At 44.5% G+C, this 23,537-nt stretch overlaps 2 protein-coding genes across 2 annotated transcripts; one reads left to right on the top strand and one right to left on the bottom strand.

The window, feature by feature from the left end:
• Window positions 1-9,648: 9,648 nt before the first annotated feature.
• LOC141021583 (phenylalanine ammonia-lyase-like) lies at window positions 9,649-15,311 on the top strand. Its single transcript, XM_073497425.1, has 2 exons — window positions 9,649-9,932; window positions 13,607-15,311. Exons 1-2 carry the CDS (start codon window positions 9,664-9,666, stop codon window positions 15,309-15,311), a joined length of 1,974 nt encoding a protein of 657 aa, XP_073353526.1. The 5' UTR covers window positions 9,649-9,663.
• Window positions 15,312-15,591: 280 nt separating this feature from the next.
• Window positions 15,592-21,254, bottom strand: LOC141021582 (phenylalanine ammonia-lyase-like). Its single transcript, XM_073497424.1, has 2 exons — window positions 20,971-21,254; window positions 15,592-17,296 (listed from the first exon to the last, which is right to left on the bottom strand). Exons 1-2 carry the CDS (start codon window positions 21,237-21,239, stop codon window positions 15,592-15,594), a joined length of 1,974 nt encoding a protein of 657 aa, XP_073353525.1. The 5' UTR covers window positions 21,240-21,254.
• Between the last annotated feature and the right edge of the window lie 2,283 nt (window positions 21,255-23,537).

Below are 23,537 nucleotides of genomic sequence, written 5' to 3'. Positions count from 1 at the left end.
AATGCTTCCCAATTTTTGCAACCAAAATGGGTTATGCTCTCAGCATTATACAGATTTACTTCAAAATCCACATCATGATGTGTCCTTAGGTGAATTTTCTTCATTTCAAAATTTTCATGATCTTCAAAATCCATCCTCTCCAAGACATAGCGTCTTGCATGGCATGGGATAAACTATACTCGAATTGTAAAAGATGAAATTACACGTTGGAATAGTTGAAGTCATGCTTAATTATGAAAAAAACACTTGTCGTCGTTGCGTACCGTTTCAACTTCGAAGGTCTCCTCGAGCTTAATGCTGAAGCGCCGATCATCGTCCAGGTGAGGCCTGTCGCACAGACCTCGACCGTCGTGGCACCAGTCGCACTCCCCCGAGAGACTTTCGTCGTCCGATGACGACATTTCCTATGTTCATAATTCAAAACTACATCATCTCTGTTGGGTCCAATAAGATAATCCACAGTGTGGTGAAAACACGCCCATCCAAATAGAATATGTGGTATGGGCTTTTTTAGTAGGTCATCCTACCAGATTAGGGTTTATCGATGACGAGCAACTGACATTAGTAATAACTATGAGTAGATATCACACTTCTATATGAATAACACAAGAGGCAGTTGATCCTACTTAATTAAGTACTAAGATACCCCGGCCCATGCATTAGTCGGAAGTGCCCCATATGTCCTATTTTTAGCAAAGTCATGCTAAAATTCACGGAAAATTTCAGCATGATCTTTGCTGAAAATAGGACATATGGAGTACCCGAATTTGCCGGAACGGAAGTTAATCGACATTCCGACAAACTCAAGGGCCTCTCGGGGTACCTGCAAAATCATCACGACACGATGGTCGCAGACAAAACCCAGCAAACTAGCAATTGATGGATCAACACGTAAAACATGTCCAATAAGAGCATATAATTCAACAACTCCACTGAAAATGAGAGCTGAAAGATGCAGGGAGCACAAACAGCTCAGAAAAAGGATGCAGGGAGCACAAAGAGCTACACTCTGAATCTTTTATCTATTTATACCTGTAAATTAGCACTCCGATGCTGGCCTTGACAAATGATCCCACTATGTTGTTTGCTGGAATCTGCAAAATGATCCCACTATGTTGACAAATGATCCCACTATGTTGACAAATGATCCCACTATGTTGACAAATGATCCCACTATGTTGACAAATGATCCCACTATGTTGTTATACTTGAGAACACTGTAACAAAATCAAAACCACAATAAACAGTGGTCAAATACAGAAGAAGGAACAATTTATTTGTACTGTAAAAAAGGTTAGAGAGAAAAGTTAATGAGGATGAGTCACATAAACCAATTTTTCAGATCACTCCCTCCCCAACACTGGCAATGCTCACTAGATCTTTATAAACCTGGGTACTTGTTTGGGATAAAAATAATAGAAGGGATTTCAGGAAGGAGTTCAAAACATATAACATTGGAGGGTTAGATTCAATTTAATCTCTTGTACCTCCTGTACATGTGTGAATTAAGGAGTAGCAAGCACAGGAACAGCAAAATTCAGAGATGACAGAAAATCAAGGCACAAATTACACAGAACCATGAAGCTAAAATATAACTATTTAAATGAAGGCACTATTAGAAAAGACAACATAGTTCAGTAAAGTCATGAACATAAATACTGCAGAAATTAGAGACCACTTAGTACTGTAAATTCAGTTAGCAACAAGACAGAGAAATTGCACTTAGATTTCAAAGAAAAATATGACTACTCCACACTGTAAATCATCAACATTGACACTGTAATAACTGTATACTCCACACTGTAAATAGACAGAACATTTTTTTGCCACAACTTGAATCTGCAGATTATCACGAGCAAGAAGAAGAACAACAGTTTTACTAGCTTGCATGAACAAGTGGAGCAAATTGCTCAGAGGTGCTGCTGGAGATGCCTGATAACATAACATGGATGTTATCACTCATTGACAGATTCTTCAACAAGAATTCCAGCGTCTCGATGCCATCAGTGGTCATATCGCTCTACATTGTCCGCCGCCTTTTAGATCGTTACAAGTCTTCTTCTCTAGCTTTTAAAATCAAAACAAGTTCTTCCGTAGCAGCTGACAGCTAGACGCAACACGTACCAGTGCAGAAGAAAGGGTCAGGCGGATGCAGAGTCGATACTTGATCACACAAAGGAAAAACTCGAATCAAGCATATACTTTCATGAGAATAAAAATGAAACACACACACACACACACACACACACACACACACACACACACACACACAGAAACCCTTCTGTTCCATCTCCGTTCGGAGAATTGCTGCATTAACTGTACTGTACTAGTATAAACTGCAAACACGGGGCACTGTTTCTCAAAATTCCAGAACTTACAGAGCATCTTTATTTTTACTCTCCTGCTATATCTCCAATTTATGATTAGCAAGGCAGGAGCTCCTAATCTCATCGGCAACGTGGCCGTGTGTAGCAGCATTGCTAGAACGCTGCCTGGACTTTGCCTTCAATATCTGGAGCATGTTCCAATCTTTCTAAAGCTCACCAAAATCCTTGATGGCGTGCACCGCTCTTGCTCGAGCCGGCAGCACAGTGATGGACAAGGAGGAAGGAGGAAGGAGGAGAGGTACCTGGGCGGGCGCGGCCGGTCGCCGGAGGGGTCGGGGTCGGGGTTGGGGTCGGGGTCGGCGGCGGCGGCGGCGTCGAAGGGATGGTTGCGCGGGGGAGGGCGCGGGGGCGGCGGTGCGGGGGCGGGGGCGGCGGCGCGGGGGAGCTGCAGTGGTGGGGGGCACGGGGGCGCGGGGGCGACGGGGGTGGAGTCCGGCGGGGGTCGGGGCGGCGGCGTCGTGGGTCAGGTGAGCGCGCGGGTGGACACTGGCGAGGGAGAGGGGAGGAATTAGCTAAGGGGGGAAACTTACTAATGGCGCACCCCGAAGCGGTGCGCCGTTAGAATGTTTTTTTTACATAGCAATGGCGCACCCACGACGGGTGCGCCATTAGTAAATTTTTTTTATGTAGCAATGGCGCACCAGCCATAGGTGCGCCATAAGTAATTTTTTATTATTATTTTTTGTTGCATCTAATAAATTTTTTAGAAAATGAATATGAATATGATACAGTAACAATTTTTTACAAAAACAGTAATAATTTGTGACGGTGGAGCGGGCCGGGAGGGTGCGGGGGGTCGTCGGCGGCGGTGGAGCGGGCCGGGGAGGGTGCGGTGGGTCGTCGGCGGCGGTGGAGCGGGGGAGGGTGCGGGGGGTCGTCGGCGGCGGTGGAGCGGGCCGGGGAGGGTGTGGTGGGTCGTCGGCGACGGTGGAGCAGGGGAGCTAGGGTGCGGGTGGTCGTCGGCGGCGGTGGAGCGGGCCGGGGAGGGTGCGGGCCGGGGGGTCGGCGGCGGCGGTGGAGCGGGCCGGGGAGGGTGCGGCCGGGGGGGCGTCGGCGGCGGTGGAGCGGGCCGGGGAGGGTGTGGTGGGTCGTCGGCGGCGGTGGAGCAGGGGAGCTAGGGTGCGGGGGGTCGTCGGCGGCGGTGGAGCGGGCCGGGGAGGGTGCGGTGGGTCGTCGGCGGCGGTGGAGCAGGGGAGCTAGGGTGCGGTGGGTCGTCCGCGGCGGTGGAGCGGGGGAGGGTGCGGGGGGTCGGCGGCGGCGCCCAGTGGAGCGGGGTAGAGGGTGCAGGGGGTGCTCGGCGGCGAGGGGGACCGGATCTGGCGAGGTGGGATAGCGATCGAGATGGAAGGGGGATCGAGATCAAGTGTCCATGAAATATACACTAATGGCGCACGGGTAGCAGTGCGCATTAGTAGTTTTGCAAAAAAGTAAAAAATAAAAAAAATATTTTAGTGGCGCACTATGTTGCTGGTAGTAATGGCGCACTGTGTCCTGGTGCGCCATTAGTATGTCTGGCAAAATAAAAATAAAATAAAATTTGTTACTAATGGCGCACCGTTTGTCTCGTGCGCCATTAGTGTCTTTCACACTAATGGCGCACCAGCACATGGCGCGCCATTGCTATATAGCAATGGCGCACCACATGTCTGGTGCGCCATTAGTGGCCATGCCATCTATAGCCCTTTTCCTAGTAGTGATTAGTCCCGGTTAACTCACGAACCGGGACCAATGGTGGCACCTGTCCCGGTTCGTAAGGCTAGGGGGCCGGCCGGGCCTCATGGGCCATTGGTCCCGGTTCGTCTGGCCCCTTTGGTCCCGGTTCCAGACACGAACCGGGACCAATGGGCCTCGCTCTTGGCCCATAACCATTGGTCCCGGTTTGTGGCTGGAACCGGGACCGAAGGGGGTCGTTTAGTCTCGGTTCCAGCCACGAACCGGGACCAATGAGATGCCTATATATAGTGCCCGCGCGCTCAGATCAGCTCATTACTCTGTTTTTTTTGGGAGAGGTGTGTTGTGCTCTACCTCACCTCCTATGCACATGAGGTGTTCGATGAAATGCCCGAGCCACACTTAAGCTAGCTTTCTTCTCTCGAAGCTCCTTTTCCAACCTCCATTTTTCTCAAGATTTGTCTAGGTTTGGCAGTCCGTCCTGTCCTGTCCCCGTCCTCACCGCCGTTAATCGCCCGCGCCGATCTCGTCGCCGGCACCATCGTGGTGAGCCTCTTGTTCTTATCTTCTTTCTAAAAAAAATTCTTACTTGTATGATTTAGATAGATACTTGTGTAATTTTCTTACTTTTATTATTGTTTGTTATTATATAGTGTGATGGTTTTGGTATCCACCTCCGCCGGCCCTCGTCCTGTCTATGATTCTGATGTGGTATATATATTATCTTTTATAACTATTAGTTTCATTTAGTGTTTATGACAATTATGCCGAGCAACGTGACATAGATTTTTTTTATCTAGGAGGTATGTGAATTGGAAATTCCAACCGACCCTATTGTCGAGAGATTAAATTTAGTTGAAGAAGAAAACAATTACTTGAAGGAAAAATTAAAAAAAATTGAGGAGGAGAAGATGATATTGGAGTTGGATGTTGCGGATGTCGTCGATGATCACAAGATCAAGATGGATGCAATGTGCTTGAAGATTAGAAAGATTAGAAAATATGCGATTCATACCGAGGCTTGGTATCATTATGCCATTGGATCAATTGTTACCTTGGTTGCGATTATGATCGCATTTCTTGTTGCATTGAAATGTTTTACATAGTTTCAATGTATGGTTTAATTAGATGCTCTGGAGAACTATATGTTGTTCAATGAGAACTATGTATGTACTTTGGTTTTAATGTGATGATGAACTTATATTAATTTGGTCACTTATCTATTCATGATGTTCTGTAATGGTTTATAATTTTTACTACCTAAAAGAAAAAGAATCACTGAAAAAAGTAAGTATTTTACTGTAAGTAGAAACAAAATAAAATAAATAAAGCAAAAAAGAAAACTGGAAAAAATATATAAATTGCCGCCGACTAGGCCACCACGCCCTGAATACGACTAGAAACCCAACCATGGGCCAGGATTCAGGCCCGCAGAAGGCCCAGTAGGCCCACAGACAGAATAGTGTGAGATTAGGCCCGTAAGCCTGCATTTGAGAGGAGCTCGAGAGGGCAGCCGCAGTGGGGCTTATAAACCACTCCGAGCCCCTCTCAACTAGCGAGGTGGGACTAAACTTTTGGCCGCGGGCAGCACAAGGCCTTTGGTACCGGTTGGTAGCACGAACCGGGACAAAAGGGGTGCATTGGTACCAACTGGGACCAATGCGGGAAAAGGAGACCTTTGGTCCCGGTTGGTGCCACCAACCAGGACTAAAGGGGGCATTGGTCCCAGTTGGTGCCACAAACCGGTACCAATGCTTCGTCTATATAAGCAGCACTTGTCAAAATTTTCATTCAGTTCGTCTTCGATACCTCCGACGATGCCGCCAGGCTGCCCCTCTGCCCCACCATCGCCGTCGTTGCCCTGCCTCCGACGTCGTCGCCGCGCCGCCCCTGCCTCGGACGCCGTCGCCGCGCCCTTGCTCTGAGCCCTCGTGGCCGCGCGCGCCCCTACCCCCGTCGCCGTTGCCGCGCCGCCCCTATCCCGAGACCTCGTGGCCGCGCTGTCACCGCCCCCGCGCCGTCACCGCCCCGGTCCATGCCGGCCCGCACTACGGTCCGGCCGACCCCTTCCTCCTTGTCCGATCCTCCTCCCCTAGCTAGCTTGCTTAATTTGTTCATATACATTTTTTCATATGATTTTGTTAGATGATGTTGATGATAGATATGATGATGTTGATGATAGATGATGTATGCTTTTTTTGTTCATATATTATGATGAAAAAGTTAGAATTACTTAATTAGATGTTTTTTAGTTAGGGAAGTAGGTTAGGTAACTAAGTAGATGTTAATTTAGGGCAGTAGTGTTTACTTTATAGAAAGTAATTCAATATAGTTTTTTTACTGTTTTTAGTAAGTGTTTAATAGAATTAGTTAGAAAATTAATAGAACTAGTTAAACTAGTTTATTTTTAGTAAGTATTACTTTATTTTATTTATAGTAAGTGCTTAGTTGAACTAGTTGAATTAATAAAACTAGTTTATTTTTAGTCAGAAAATTTACGTATATGATATTTGATGATCTAATCAAAATTTTACTGTAGAACTAGTTTATTTTTAGTAAGAAAATTAATAGAACTAGTTTATATTTTTAGTTAAAGCAATTATTCCCGCATCGACGTCGACGATGCCTATCCCGCATCCTCGTCGTCGACTCGGAGGAGGAGGCCTGCTTGATCAGAGGGGCCATGTCCGGGACTGGGCTCCGCTGGGCTGGTACTGGGAGGTGCTACCTTCCGGGGGGCGCAGCTTGGTGAGGAGCCAGCCCGTCGTTGACCCGAACCTTCTTTGGTGGCGGTCGCGTGGGCCAGTGACGGTGCGGAGGCTTGAGGGACCCGCAGAGGTGGTACGTCACCGTGTCAGCGAGGAGGACGAGCACGTCCGTCGCTACATGGTTGCGTTGGAGGGCAGGTTCTCCAGTACTTAGCAGGTTCTTAAGGGATCTCACTGGAGCTATGATCATGTGATGGTTCCTTCTCTTTGGGTGTCACCGCCCGTGCCAATACCCGTCGTTCGCTAGGGTTTTAGTTGTATTAGTGATGTTATATGTATGATACTATTCGAGATGTATTAATGATAATATTTGATGATGTACGGACGAAAGAGATGATTTAGTTTTGCTTATTGAATGCATGCTAATTTGAATACTAATTTATTTTACGATTTGGTTTTGCTTATTGAATGCTTAACTTGGAAAACTACTCCTACTTTGAATGCTCAAATTGGAGAGCACTATGCAAGGCGTATGCATTTGATTAGTTGATAGCTTATAGGGTTTTTGTTTCTGCAGAAATCAAGGAGCCCCTCCATCAATACTGCCTTCGTCCCCGTCACCGACCCCCTCCGACCTCGAGGTGAGACCTGCCAAATCTCCATGTCAATATGAGTCCTATAAGACATTTTGGTGTAATGCACTCGGGGACGAAGGGAGGAGCGACCATCACCGACGGTCAAATATATACACCACATGAGCTGAGAGTTTTCAAGAAAAGACTCGGCAGACCGATAGTCAACCCATGATGAATAATAATGATCTAATTTAGTTTTTGTAGTATATATTTTTAATTGTACAATTTTAATCTTTGAATTATATGAACCTAGGAAATGTTGTCATCGGACGACGAAACTCTTCCGGGGGAGTGCGACTGGTGCAACGACGACCGGGGTCTGTGCGACAGGCCTCACCTAGAAGAAGATCGGCGCTTCAGCATTAAGCTCCAGGAGACCTTCGATGCTGAAACGGTACGCAACGATGACCAGTGTTTTTTCGTAATTAAGCACGACTTCTGCTTCTTCAACGTGTAATATTTTCGTCTTTTAGAATTCCACTAGCTTATCCCATGCCATGCAAGACGCTATGTCTTGGAGAGGATGGATTTTGAAGATCATGAAAGTATGGAAACAAAGATAATTCAGCTAACGACCCATCATGGTGTTGATTTAGCTGTAAATCTATACAATTCTGAGAGCGTAACCCATTTTGGTTGCGCGAATTGGGAAGCACGTTGCAAGATCTATGATTTTTAGGAGGGTATGCTTGTCAACATGGATCTTGGTGATTCTAACATCGCCCAACACAATATGGACATTTGGGTCCTTGTTGATACGCCTCCAATTCTACCGCTATGTGAGTTTCTCAAACATAGTTATTAAGTAATTTATATTGTTTATTTCAAAATCGTTGACAACTTATTTCCATCGATAGCTTATTGTCATTCTTCAAAGAATGTGCGGAAGATAGTAGACAGAACCTACTACACCGATGGCTCAGAATTAACTTATCAGGAGAAAGATCATCTGATCTTATTTATTACTGATCTTGAGAATTACAATATCTATTATCAAACTCCTCCACATCATGGTCAATACGTGCCCCTATTGCACGTGTTGAACTACGTTAACATCCATGGAGATAAAATGGTAAGATTTTTTAATATTACAACATCCGTGCTTCTTTTGCATAAATTCTTCTAAAACTCAACTACATTGCTAACTACGAAGTTATTACTATGTTTTTCAACAGATAATCCCAAATGATTGTGTGCCTCATCTGATGATGTTTTCGAAAGGTCGCGTTGATGTTATGAACTTACGGCCAGGTCATCCTACGCATCACAGCTGTCCATACCGGATTTGAAAAACCGATCAACACATGACAATCAAAGATTGGACAAAATGTATGGTCAATCGTACGGAGGTACTTGGAAGAAAAAGGAAGCGAAGCGCAAGAATTGGAGACAAGATGATCTCCATTCTCCATAATGGAGAGTCAGAGCCTATCTTGTTTTATGCTATTTTACCTTAAAGAGGGTATTTAGGTCCTAGCTAATACTCATGATCATGTGTTAAGAACAATTAAGTAGGTTGGTTAGATGACTATGAGGATGATGAGTATGATTTGTTATTATGATAACGAGTAGAAGTTGTATGATGATGATGAGTAGAACTTGTTATTATGATGATGCATGATGCTAAGTTGTTATATGAGCATGAAGAGTTATTATATATCAGTGGGTGAAATGAATATGGATTAGATCGAAGTGAAGGCAACATGTGGTGCATGTCGAAAATAGTACTAATCCAAACTTAATCAAGTTTGGATTAGTACTACTTTCGACATGCACCACATGTTTCCTTCACTTCAATCTAATCTAATTCGTATTCATTTCACCCACTGAGATATATATATATAATAACTAATCACGATTACTTATGTACTATTTGATCTACCCGTTGGGTACCCAATGGGTATGGGTGCCCGTCGGGTATGGGTACGGGTAAAGTTTCATACCCATGAGTATGGGTATGGGTAGAATTTTGTACCCATTGACTACACGGGTATAGGTATGGTATTGCTCAACCCGCCCCATACCCTACCCATTGCCATCCTTACTTGCGTGGCGATAGCGGCAATTTCGCCCCATCCGATCCTTGCATCTCTTATTTAAGCATACCATCTGCCTTAGCTCCCTCCAAGAGAGGAGCTCGGTTCATCATCCACTACCCTCAACCGAACCATCACCCTCATCCACTGGCAACAAGAAATGGCGCATTTCTGGAGTGTCGCGGCGGCCGAGCTCACCGGCAGCCACCTCGACGAGGTCAAGCGCATGGTGGCGCGATTCCGTGGGCCTGTCGTCAGGATCCTGGGGGCCGGCCTCAGCTTCGGCCAGGTGGCTGCCGTTGCACACGCCAAGGACGCGGCCAGCGTCACCGTCGAGCTCGCCAACGAGGCGCGCGTCCGCGTCCAGGCCTGCAGCGACTGGATCGTCGACTCGGTGGCAAACGGAGGTGACATCTACGGCGTCACCACGGGCTTTGGTGGCACCTCCCACCGTCGCACAAAAGATGGGCACGGCCTCCAGGTCGAGCTTGTCAGGTGAGTATACAATTTTGCATCTCAACATCATGCGCATATTTTAGTACTCCTGCAATCCAATTTTGGCACTAGACACCGCTAACAAAGCGAGGGACGGTAGTGGGTTCGAGAAAATACATTCTCCCTTGTAGCGTGCATGTATCACCCACTGGTTATCTTTGAGAAACTAATGTCGGCGAGTATATGGTGCAGCACATCTCTCCCTATAGCATAGTGAGTGTCGCAAAGATAAACTAGCAAGATTAGAGTTTGTAATTTTATTTGAGCTATGCGACATGACCATTTTGTTGACACAATATCACACACACACACACACACACACACACACACACACACACACACACACACACACACACACACATAGAGAGATTTAATATCAAGAGAGATCACAGTTTGAGTTGGCTGATTAGAAAGGTCAAAATTCTTTCTGGAGAACACAACTATTGAAAAAATGCCAATTGATGTTGCGCTCCAATATACATCTTTTCTAGCCACAATACAATCAAACACACGTCTATTCCGATTGCTAAAGTTTAGTGTATTTTAAATTTTAAAGGCACCTCATTACAATCGAATAATTTTTCCTCTCTATGTTTTCGAATCAAGTGTATAATTTCCCCAGAATATTGCAGTAATATGCCGATTCCAGTAAGGAGTGTTGATGGCCGACCGATGCCAGATTTACTACTGACTTTGAACTGAGAAATTATTACATTGATGAAAACTCATCATAAAATCGATAATTTTTTCTAAAGAGTTAGCACTTTGATTTAGGAAGCAAGATAGTCAAAATGACATAATAAATACACGTGGAGAGAACGTATATTGACCTGATTGAAGAGTATGGATTGACGTAGCATGACTGCAGCTAGAGAAAATTGATAAAACCAATACTATCATGTTTCAAAATAGAAGATCAAAACTCTAATAAATTATAGCCAGTATAGACAATCCTCTTACAATCACATGTTCTCTAGATAATTTATATTACCGACAACATACAAAGTTCCTAAGGTTGATATGAAATATAAAATGGCCGCGTGTTTTGGCACCAACATAAGCATCGATATAGGAATACATAAATGAGCATTTATTGCTGAAACGAGGGATTGAGTGTTTCTTGTCATTCATTTTTGTTATATTTTAATTTTTCTTTTACATAATATGGATCCATTTGTGGATAAAAGGATGTACCATGAAACAAGGCTGGAAATGGAAAACCCGTTGCTCTATATAGCTATACACAAAATGAAAACATGGCGTAGAATTGCAGACTCACTCCAGATAACATAAAACAACTTAAGCGAATGCGCATATTGTCGGTTAATTTGGTTGGTGTCCTTCCAGCTCGGTGCCCAACCGTTATATCAAAGCCACATATTTCAATTTTTATTTATTTATTTGCAGTGTAATCTTATATTAATATAAAAAATAATGTCAACGTTACGCCTTCATAAATGTACCAATGTCTACAACATCGTGATTTATATGGTGAAGGGGGTAAATAAGAGGATAAAAAAATGTACACGAGATAAAAATTAGAAAAAACAATACTTTCAGTGCACTAAAGATCTAGCCCTCGCATTTGCGAGGGCCACCTTGCTAGTTTAGTAAGAATCATAATTGGGGATTTAATGTATACATGTGCATGCCACACTTTCTATTTTAAGGATGTACTTTTTGAATATCTCACACTACGTCATGTAATTAGAAATTAAGAAGAGTGTAGGATTCAAATTGAGGACCATTGGTGTCTGTTTATTTCCTGTAAACTAACTCGATTTGTTTTTTTTGTTAACTAGCTAGTGGAAGTTATATTTCCATTTTAGTATTCCCTCAGATGTAGTGCAAATTAAATTAGTTCTAAATAAAATGTTGTAAAATTTGACCAAGTTTGCATAGAAAAATATGAACACTTACAATAGCAAGTTTATATGACATGAAATCATATTCCATCATGAATAAAATTGCATGTTGACTTGATATTATATATCTTGATATATTTTCTTCAAAATTGGTCAAAGCTTATAAAATTTGACCAAAATCACAACTAATATACGGTATATTATTGAATAGATGGAGTATTACCAAAGTTGGAGAATATGCATCACTAACATTATCATAGTCACTAGTATGCCTGCACAATTGTTTATATCACAACATCTTGCAATTTAGTTGAGAGCACGAGCCGATATGGAGACACTTAGCATCCTTGCATGCATATAGCCTACCACCACCACACTCAAATTGTTTAACTATCACCTACTCCCTCCGTCTCATAATATAAGAACGTTTTTCATACTACGAACCAATTTTCAAATTTTATGTTTTGAATTATTCCGAAACAGTTATGCCAATAATATACATGAAAACTTAAGCAAATAACCTTTTGTAAAAGAATATGAAAATATATGAGTTGTGTGAAATTTATAAAACGGAACAAGTTATGTATTTCAAATATATATCATATATACCAACTTCGTCCATACCTATTTTTATTTTTTATTTTTTTGCACACCTCATCTATGATGATATTTTCTTAATGGATTTTTTTTGAGTTGAAAAATAATCCATTAAACAACTCGTGCAGCAACATCGCTAGCACCCAAACTTGAAACAAAATCCGGCAGATGCTCCTTCCAAACAATGGAGGGCAGTGCTGCATGAAAACCAAACTGCGCTAAAGCATGCGCTACTGAATTACATGTTCTACAGCAAAAGACAAATTCAAAACGATCAAAGTTTGCAAAGCATAGACTTCGAGCTTCACCGAACAGCACACCTAGCTCACCTTTATCAGCATCACCGGAATTGAGAGCTTGTACATGGGTGAGAGTCCGACTCCAGAATAATTCTGTGTACCATCAATGGCCACGAGGCACGCCATTGCTTCCGCCTGGAAAGCACTCTTAACGTGCATTAGTTTACCCGCTCCCGCTGCTAGGAAATCTCCAGCGTCCGATCGCAGGATGTAGCCTAAAGCTCCAACAGTGGATTCAGGTTTAAAAGCTGCATCAAAATTCACTTTTATAAAATCCTGTTTTGGTTTCATCCACCCTGTCACTATAGGTGCCGCCTGAGGAGGTGACTCGGGACCCTCTGCAAAATCAAGCATATGTTTAGTAATAATGTGACATGTCTCCTTGGTCCTTATCACCAGCATTGATTTTATTCCTTGTAGTCCATCAATCCCAGAGAAGAACCTCCAATCTCCGCTGCATCTCAGGATTAAGTGTAAAAATAGCTTCAACAACATCAGCAGCATTAGGTTGTGACAGTAGCAAAAGCCTCGCCTCTACCAAATTCAGTTCCCTCCAGAGACCTTCTTTACAAACTTGCACCGCAAAAAAATATGCCCCCGATCCTCATGGAGCCTTTGCTGGTAGCGTCATCACCCAAAGCTTGTTCCAACGCTGGGATGACACCACTGTATTAGCAGAGGAGGATGCATCTCTGAATTTTGCCCACTGTACTTGCAACGCTGGGATGCATCTCTTAATGGAAATTGGAAAGGCTAAATTTGTTGAAACTAAAATAATTTCCCAAGTTATAAAAAGTGGGTCCATATGTACGAACAAAAAATCTGGACTTCTGTGTAAGATAAATTACAAGAATTAAATTAGTCTGTTGGCCGGCCGTATGTCGACATTGACCTTATTCTTCCATGCATGCAGGCATCTCATTGCTGGCATATTCGGCACCGGCAGCGACCACGAGCTGCCATCCGAGGTTACACGTGCATCCATGCTCGTGCACATTAACACCCTCCTTCAGGGATTTTCCGGCATACGCTTCGAGATCCTCGAGGCCATCACAAAGCTCATCAACAAAGGAGTACCCCCGAGGATTCCCCTCCGGGGCAGCATCACCGCGAGTGGCGACGTGGTCCCTCTTGCTTACATTGCCGGTGTCCTTACTGGACGCCCCAATGCAGAGGCACTTACCCACGATGGTAGGAAGGTGGACGCCGCCGAGGCATTCAAGATCGCTGGGATAGATGGTGGCTTCTTCAAGCTGAACCCCAAGGAGGGGTTGGCCATTGTGAATGGCACGGCTGCGGCCGCCGCCCTTGCAGCCATGGTGTTGTTCGATTGCAACATCTTCGCCGTCCTATCTGAGGTTTTTTCCGCAATGTTTTGTGAGGTAATGTATGGCAAATCAGAGTTTGCCGACCATCTAATCCACAAGCTGAAACATCACCCTGGCACAATTGAGGCCGCGGCTATCATGGAGCACATCCTGGCTGGCAGCCCGTTCATGGTCTATGGCAAGATGGTGAACGACATGGACCCACACCTCAAGCCAAAACAGGACAGATATGCGATCCGCACCGCACCACAGTGGCTCGGCCCGCAGATCGAGGTCATTCGGGCGGCTACCAAGTGTATCGAGCGTGAGGTGAACTCTATGAGTGACAATCCAGTCATTGATGTGCACCGTGGCATAGCACTCCATGGTGGTAACTTCCAGGGAACACCCATCGGCGTGTCCATGGACAACACCCGCCTTGCCATCGCCAGCATTGGGAAGCTCATGTTCGCGCAGTTCTCTGAGCTCGTGAATGAGTTCTACAACAATGGCATGACGTCAAACCTGGCTGGCAGTCGGGACCCGAGCTTAGACTATGGTCTGAAAGGCATTGAGATCGCCATGGCCGCCTATTGCTCGGAGCTCCAGTACCTTGCCAACCCGGTGACAACCCATGTCCAAAGCGCCGAGCAGCACAACCAGGGGGTGAACTCACTCGGCCTTGTCTCAGCCAGGAAGACTGCGGAGGCGGTGGAGATACTGAAGCTCATGTCCTCGACGTACCTGGTGGCACTTTGCCAGGCCGTCGACCTTCGCCACCTGGAGCAAAACATCAAAATCTTTGTCAACAGATGTGTGGTGCAAGCTGCTAAGAAAGTGGTCGACGCCACCAGTGTTGAGAAGAAGCTCGCGGCCGCCGTCGACCGCGTGGACGTTTTCAGGTACGCTGACAACCCATGCAGCGCCAACTACCCCCTGATGCACAAGCTGCGCAGTGTGCTCCTCGAGCACGCTCTTGCTAGCAGGAGCACTGATGACGAGGTGTTGTCCAAGATCAGTAAGCTGGAGGAGGAGCTAGTGATAGCGTTGCCACGGGAGGTCGAAGCGGCGCGTGTGGCCGTGGAGATGGGCAGTGCACCCATCTCAAACATGATCAGGGGGAGCAGGTCATTCCCGCTCTATCAGTTTGTTCGTGAGGAACTCGGATGCGTGTTTCTGACCGGGGAGAAGCTTCTCGCACCCGGCGAAGAGTGTGACAAGGTGTTCGTGGGGATCAGCCAAGGCAAGCTCATCGACCCCATGCTTGAGTGCCTGAAAGAGTGGAACGGTGAGCCTCTGCCCATCAACTGACTCGTGTCAAGGTTTTTATTTCCATATGTGTGCCTGTCTAAATAAGTGAACAGTACTGTTGTTCACGTGTTTTGAGATCATTGCATGTGTGTACATGCACTTTTTAAGTCCAATTTAAAAATTGGACTTAATATTACATGACACAAGTTCGACTTACCCGAATCAAAGACATTAAAAAAAGTGCATGTACACACATGCAATGATCTCAAAACACGTGAACAACAGTACTGTTCACTTATTTAGACAGGCACACATATGGAAATAAAAACCTTGACACGAGTCAGTTGATGGGCAGAGGCTCACCGTTCCACTCTTTCAGGCACTCAAGCATGGGGTCGATGAGCTTGCCTTGGCTGATCCCCACGAACACCTTGTCACACTCTTCGCCGGGTGCGAGAAGCTTCTCCCCGGTCAGAAACACGCATCCGAGTTCCTCACGAACAAACTGATAGAGCGGGAATGACCTGCTCCCCCTGATCATGTTTGAGATGGGTGCACTGCCCATCTCCACGGCCACACGCGCCGCTTCGACCTCCCGTGGCAACGCTATCACTAGCTCCTCCTCCAGCTTACTGATCTTGGACAACACCTCGTCGTCAGTGCTCCTGCTAGCAAGAGCGTGCTCGAGGAGCACACTGCGCAGCTTGTGCATCAGGGGGTAGTTGGCGCTGCATGGGTTGTCAGCGTACCTGAAAACGTCCACGCGGTCGACGGCGGCCGCGAGCTTCTTCTCAACACTGGTGGCGTCGACCACTTTCTTAGCAGCTTGCACCACACATCTGTTGACAAAGATTTTGATGTTTTGCTCCAGGTGGCGAAGGTCGACGGCCTGGCAAAGTGCCACCAGGTACGTCGAGGACATGAGCTTCAGTATCTCCACCGCCTCCGCAGTCTTCCTGGCTGAGACAAGGCCGAGTGAGTTCACCCCCTGGTTGTGCTGCTCGGCGCTTTGGACATGGGTTGTCACCGGGTTGGCAAGGTACTGGAGCTCCGAGCAATAGGCGGCCATGGCGATCTCAATGCCTTTCAGACCATAGTCTAAGCTCGGGTCCCGACTGCCAGCCAGGTTTGACGTCATGCCATTGTTGTAGAACTCATTCACGAGCTCAGAGAACTGCGCGAACATGAGCTTCCCAATGCTGGCGATGGCAAGGCGGGTGTTGTCCATGGACACGCCGATGGGTGTTCCCTGGAAGTTACCACCATGGAGTGCTATGCCACGGTGCACATCAATGACTGGATTGTCACTCATAGAGTTCACCTCACGCTCGATACACTTGGTAGCCGCCCGAATGACCTCGATCTGCGGGCCGAGCCACTGTGGTGCGGTGCGGATCGCATATCTGTCCTGTTTTGGCTTGAGGTGTGGGTCCATGTCGTTCACCATCTTGCCATAGACCATGAACGGGCTGCCAGCCAGGATGTGCTCCATGATAGCCGCGGCCTCAATTGTGCCAGGGTGATGTTTCAGCTTGTGGATTAGATGGTCGGCAAACTCTGATTTGCCATACATTACCTCACAAAACATTGCGGAAAAAACCTCAGATAGGACGGCGAAGATGTTGCAATCGAACAACACCATGGCTGCAAGGGCGGCGGCCGCAGCCGTGCCATTCACAATGGCCAACCCCTCCTTGGGGTTCAGCTTGAAGAAGCCACCATCTATCCCAGCGATCTTGAATGCCTCGGCGGCGTCCACCTTCCTACCATCGTGGGTAAGTGCCTCTGCATTGGGGCGTCCAGTAAGGACACCGGCAATGTAAGCAAGAGGGACCACGTCGCCACTCGCGGTGATGCTGCCCCGGAGGGGAATCCTCGGGGGTACTCCTTTGTTGATGAGCTTTGTGATGGCCTCGAGGATCTCGAAGCGTATGCCGGAAAATCCCTGAAGGAGGGTGTTAATGTGCACGAGCATGGATGCACGTGTAACCTCGGATGGCAGCTCGTGGTCGCTGCCGGTGCCGAATATGCCAGCAATGAGATGCCTGCATGCATGGAAGAATAAGGTCAATGTCGACATACGGCCGGCCAACAGACTAATTTAATTCTTGTAATTTATCTTACACAGAAGTCCAGATTTTTTGTTCGTACATATGGACCCACTTTTTATAACTTGGGAAATTATTTTAGTTTCAACAAATTTAGCCTTTCCAATTTCCATTAAGAGATGCATCCCAGCGTTGCAAGTACAGTGGGCAAAATTCAGAGATGCATCCTCCTCTGCTAATACAGTGGTGTCATCCCAGCGTTGGAACAAGCTTTGGGTGATGACGCTACCAGCAAAGGCTCCATGAGGATCGGGGGCATATTTTTTTGCGGTGCAAGTTTGTAAAGAAGGTCTCTGGAGGGAACTGAATTTGGTAGAGGCGAGGCTTTTGCTACTGTCACAACCTAATGCTGCTGATGTTGTTGAAGCTATTTTTACACTTAATCCTGAGATGCAGCGGAGATTGGAGGTTCTTCTCTGGGATTGATGGACTACAAGGAATAAAATCAATGCTGGTGATAAGGACCAAGGAGACATGTCACATTATTACTAAACATATGCTTGATTTTGCAGAGGGTCCCGAGTCACCTCCTCAGGCGGCACCTATAGTGACAGGGTGGATGAAACCAAAACAGGATTTTATAAAAGTGAATTTTGATGCAGCTTTTAAACCTGAATCCACTGTTGGAGCTTTAGGCTACATCCTGCGATCGGACGCTGGAGATTTCCTAGCAGCGGGAGCGGGTAAACTAATGCACGTTAAGAGTGCTTTCCAGGCGGAAGCAATGGCGTGCCTCGTGGCCATTGATGGTACACAGAATTATTCTGGAGTCGGACTCTCACCCATGTACAAGCTCTCAATTCCGGTGATGCTGATAAAGGTGAGCTAGGTGTGCTGTTCGGTGAAGCTCGAAGTCTATGCTTTGCAAACTTTGATCGTTTTGAATTTGTCTTTTGCTGTAGAACATGTAATTCAGTAGCGCATGCTTTAGCGCAGTTTGGTTTTCATGCAGCACTGCCCTCCATTGTTTGGAAGGAGCATCTGCCGGATTTTGTTTCAAGTTTGGGTGCTAGCGATGTTGCTGCACGAGTTGTTTAATGGATTATTTTTCAACTCAAAAAAAATCCATTAAGAAAATATCATCATAGATGAGGTGTGCAAAAAAATAAAAAATAAAAATAGGTATGGACGAAGTTGGTATATATGATATATATTTGAAATACATAACTTGTTCCGTTTTATAAATTTCACACAACTCATATATTTTCATATTCTTTTACAAAAGGTTATTTGCTTAAGTTTTCATGTATATTATTGGCATAACTGTTTCGGAATAATTCAAAACATAAAATTTGAAAATTGGTTCGTAGTATGAAAAACGTTCTTATATTATGAGACGGAGGGAGTAGGTGATAGTTAAACAATTTGAGTGTGGTGGTGGTAGGCTATATGCATGCAAGGATGCTAAGTGTCTCCATATCGGCTCGTGCTCTCAACTAAATTGCAAGATGTTGTGATATAAACAATTGTGCAGGCATACTAGTGACTATGATAATGTTAGTGATGCATATTCTCCAACTTTGGTAATACTCCATCTATTCAATAATATACCGTATATTAGTTGTGATTTTGGTCAAATTTTATAAGCTTTGACCAATTTTGAAGAAAATATATCAAGATATATAATATCAAGTCAACATGCAATTTTATTCATGATGGAATATGATTTCATGTCATATAAACTTGCTATTGTAAGTGTTCATATTTTTCTATGCAAACTTGGTCAAATTTTACAACATTTTATTTAGAACTAATTTAATTTGCACTACATCTGAGGGAATACTAAAATGGAAATATAACTTCCACTAGCTAGTTAACAAAAAAAACAAATCGAGTTAGTTTACAGGAAATAAACAGACACCAATGGTCCTCAATTTGAATCCTACACTCTTCTTAATTTCTAATTACATGACGTAGTGTGAGATATTCAAAAAGTACATCCTTAAAATAGAAAGTGTGGCATGCACATGTATACATTAAATCCCCAATTATGATTCTTACTAAACTAGCAAGGTGGCCCTCGCAAATGCGAGGGCTAGATCTTTAGTGCACTGAAAGTATTGTTTTTTCTAATTTTTATCTCGTGTACATTTTTTTATCCTCTTATTTACCCCCTTCACCATATAAATCACGATGTTGTAGACATTGGTACATTTATGAAGGCGTAACGTTGACATTATTTTTTATATTAATATAAGATTACACTGCAAATAAATAAATAAAAATTGAAATATGTGGCTTTGATATAACGGTTGGGCACCGAGCTGGAAGGACACCAACCAAATTAACCGACAATATGCGCATTCGCTTAAGTTGTTTTATGTTATCTGGAGTGAGTCTGCAATTCTACGCCATGTTTTCATTTTGTGTATAGCTATATAGAGCAACGGGTTTTCCATTTCCAGCCTTGTTTCATGGTACATCCTTTTATCCACAAATGGATCCATATTATGTAAAAGAAAAATTAAAATATAACAAAAATGAATGACAAGAAACACTCAATCCCTCGTTTCAGCAATAAATGCTCATTTATGTATTCCTATATCGATGCTTATGTTGGTGCCAAAACACGCGGCCATTTTATATTTCATATCAACCTTAGGAACTTTGTATGTTGTCGGTAATATAAATTATCTAGAGAACATGTGATTGTAAGAGGATTGTCTATACTGGCTATAATTTATTAGAGTTTTGATCTTCTATTTTGAAACATGATAGTATTGGTTTTATCAATTTTCTCTAGCTGCAGTCATGCTACGTCAATCCATACTCTTCAATCAGGTCAATATACGTTCTCTCCACGTGTATTTATTATGTCATTTTGACTATCTTGCTTCCTAAATCAAAGTGCTAACTCTTTAGAAAAAATTATCGATTTTATGATGAGTTTTCATCAATGTAATAATTTCTCAGTTCAAAGTCAGTAGTAAATCTGGCATCGGTCGGCCATCAACACTCCTTACTGGAATCGGCATATTACTGCAATATTCTGGGGAAATTATACACTTGATTCGAAAACATAGAGAGGAAAAATTATTCGATTGTAATGAGGTGCCTTTAAAATTTAAAATACACTAAACTTTAGCAATCGGAATAGACGTGTGTTTGATTGTATTGTGGCTAGAAAAGATGTATATTGGAGCGCAACATCAATTGGCATTTTTTCAATAGTTGTGTTCTCCAGAAAGAATTTTGACCTTTCTAATCAGCCAACTCAAACTGTGATCTCTCTTGATATTAAATCTCTCTATGTGTGTGTGTGTGTGTGTGTGTGTGTGTGTGTGTGTGTGTGTGTGTGTGTGTGTGTGTGTGATATTGTGTCAACAAAATGGTCATGTCGCATAGCTCAAATAAAATTACAAACTCTAATCTTGCTAGTTTATCTTTGCGACACTCACTATGCTATAGGGAGAGATGTGCTGCACCATATACTCGCCGACATTAGTTTCTCAAAGATAACCAGTGGGTGATACATGCACGCTACAAGGGAGAATGTATTTTCTCGAACCCACTACCGTCCCTCGCTTTGTTAGCGGTGTCTAGTGCCAAAATTGGATTGCAGGAGTACTAAAATATGCGCATGATGTTGAGATGCAAAATTGTATACTCACCTGACAAGCTCGACCTGGAGGCCGTGCCCATCTTTTGTGCGACGGTGGGAGGTGCCACCAAAGCCCGTGGTGACGCCGTAGATGTCACCTCCGTTTGCCACCGAGTCGACGATCCAGTCGCTGCAGGCCTGGACGCGGACGCGCGCCTCGTTGGCGAGCTCGACGGTGACGCTGGCCGCGTCCTTGGCGTGTGCAACGGCAGCCACCTGGCCGAAGCTGAGGCCGGCCCCCAGGATCCTGACGACAGGCCCACGGAATCGCGCCACCATGCGCTTGACCTCGTCGAGGTGGCTGCCGGTGAGCTCGGCCGCCGCGACACTCCAGAAATGCGCCATTTCTTGTTGCCAGTGGATGAGGGTGATGGTTCGGTTGAGGGTAGTGGATGATGAACCGAGCTCCTCTCTTGGAGGGAGCTAAGGCAGATGGTATGCTTAAATAAGAGATGCAAGGATCGGATGGGGCGAAATTGCCGCTATCGCCACGCAAGTAAGGATGGCAATGGGTAGGGTATGGGGCGGGTTGAGCAATACCATACCTATACCCGTGTAGTCAATGGGTACAAAATTCTACCCATACCCATACTCATGGGTATGAAACTTTACCCGTACCCATACCCGACGGGCACCCATACCCATTGGGTACCCAACGGGTAGATCAAATAGTACATAAGTAATTCGTAATTTTACATTCATCTATAGCACATTCGACTAAAAAAATATTGATATCAACTCAATAACAGATAGATGAGTACATGATAATTATCTCAAATCAAATTAACAATTTGTAAAAACTTTAACGTATGTTGACAAGCTTACGACATAACATTAACATTGGTACAATTGTGAATCACGGGTAAGGTTCACATGTCAGTATAAACGGATAGGGTATGGGTATATCCATGGGCAAAAGCCTATACCCGTGCCCTACCCATGACTTAATGGGTAGGGTATGAGTACTACCCATAGGTATAAAATCATGCCCATACCCTACCCATGCGGGTATGGTACCCGCGGATACCCATACTCATGGGTAAAATTGCCATCCTTACGCGCAAGGCTCTCCGCCACGCGATCTGCGTGTGAAACGGCGATACGATGAAACGGGAAGGGAAAAAGATGGTGTGTGTTTGTGCTGTCACGGCATTGAGCAGATAACGGGGGAAAACGGTTGCACATCCAACCATCTCCCTCTTTTTCTTGTTGGGTAGCTGAAGCAAGCATGGATCTGGCGTACGTGCACTGGTAACTCTTGCGTTGCATTCCATGACCGGCCGGCTACGTGACAACATTGGCATGCGCACGCCTCATGCCGGTGCTTCACCATAAAAAGGCCCGTTCTTACAAGTTAATTTGCAGATAAATAAACAAGAATGACTCGTCAGCTCAGCTGCCATGTGACGTGGATTCATTTCATTTCATGCTGGAGTAGCTAGCGGCTTTATTATTGACTCACTCATGCTGCAAGTCCCACCTAACATGAAGTATGCATGTAGTATCCTACTGGCTAGACTAATAAAGAAGCGGCAAGTGTTCTTGATAAAACTAAAAAATTAAATAAGGATATACTTCAATGTTCGGAAATTGCATTTGGAGGATGACCTCCATGGAGACCTTTAAATTTGAAATTTAAAATTCATCAAAATTCATATTTCTACTTTTCAAAAAAATCTGAAAAAAAAGAATACAGAGATAGACAAATGCATAATGCATAAGTGCGTAAATTTTTCAGGACGAAATACGTTGAATTATGGGCTGTGCAAAAAAGACAAATCTAAAGCTTTTTAACACATGATACTATTCATCCTACTAGACCATGAATTTGCCTTTTTTGTACAGGTCGCAATTCAAGGTATTTCATCGTGAATTTCTACGCACATCTAGATTACATCCTTATATACATGCATATTTTTTTCAGAATTTTTTGCAACAGAAAATTTCAAATTTCAAATTTCAAAAATATCGGCCTCCATTGTTCTCGGCAGCCAAACGTCCTCACTCATGTTCGGAAATTGCATTTGAAGGCCGAGCTCCATGGAGACCTTTAAATTTGAAATTTAAAATTCGACGCTCGGCAGCCAAACGTCCTCACTCTTCAAAGTTGTCTTATATAGTTTTGTTCTATTGATTGCGTGTGTGTACATTTTCTTCCCGTGTGTGTGTGAGAAGAAGAGAGAAACCTCAAGAGGGTTGTGCGGCGCCAACGGCACCAATATATTTTTTCCAGTTTGGCACTTGAGTTCTTACTTGAGCAGAATAAAGGCATTTTTTCATGTACAGACGTCCGTGTGTTCGATCATGTCGGTCGGAGGTTTTCATTTGTTTAGGCATCTTTTGTGTATTCGAGTATGGACACCTCCATTGCCGCTTGCTTGTGCCGTTTGAAATTGCTACTCAAGTTGATTGTGCAAACTGGTTTATTTGTTGGTTGGTTTGCTTAATTAATAGGGTAATCCCCATGGAGTGGTCGCCGTCAGAGTTGTTGGTCCCTAAGCATCCCTCCGTTGTTCGACTACATCCTCTACAGTCGAGGGTGAGTTACAAATCCATCTCTTCCTTTGCTTTTTTTCA

Source organism: Aegilops tauschii, chromosome 4 (genome assembly GCF_002575655.3).
Source record: "Aegilops tauschii subsp. strangulata cultivar AL8/78 chromosome 4, Aet v6.0, whole genome shotgun sequence".
NCBI classification, from domain to species: domain Eukaryota; kingdom Viridiplantae; phylum Streptophyta; class Magnoliopsida; order Poales; family Poaceae; genus Aegilops; species Aegilops tauschii.
Note: the sequence above shows the minus strand (reverse complement) of the source record. Positions and strands in the feature narration are given on the sequence as shown.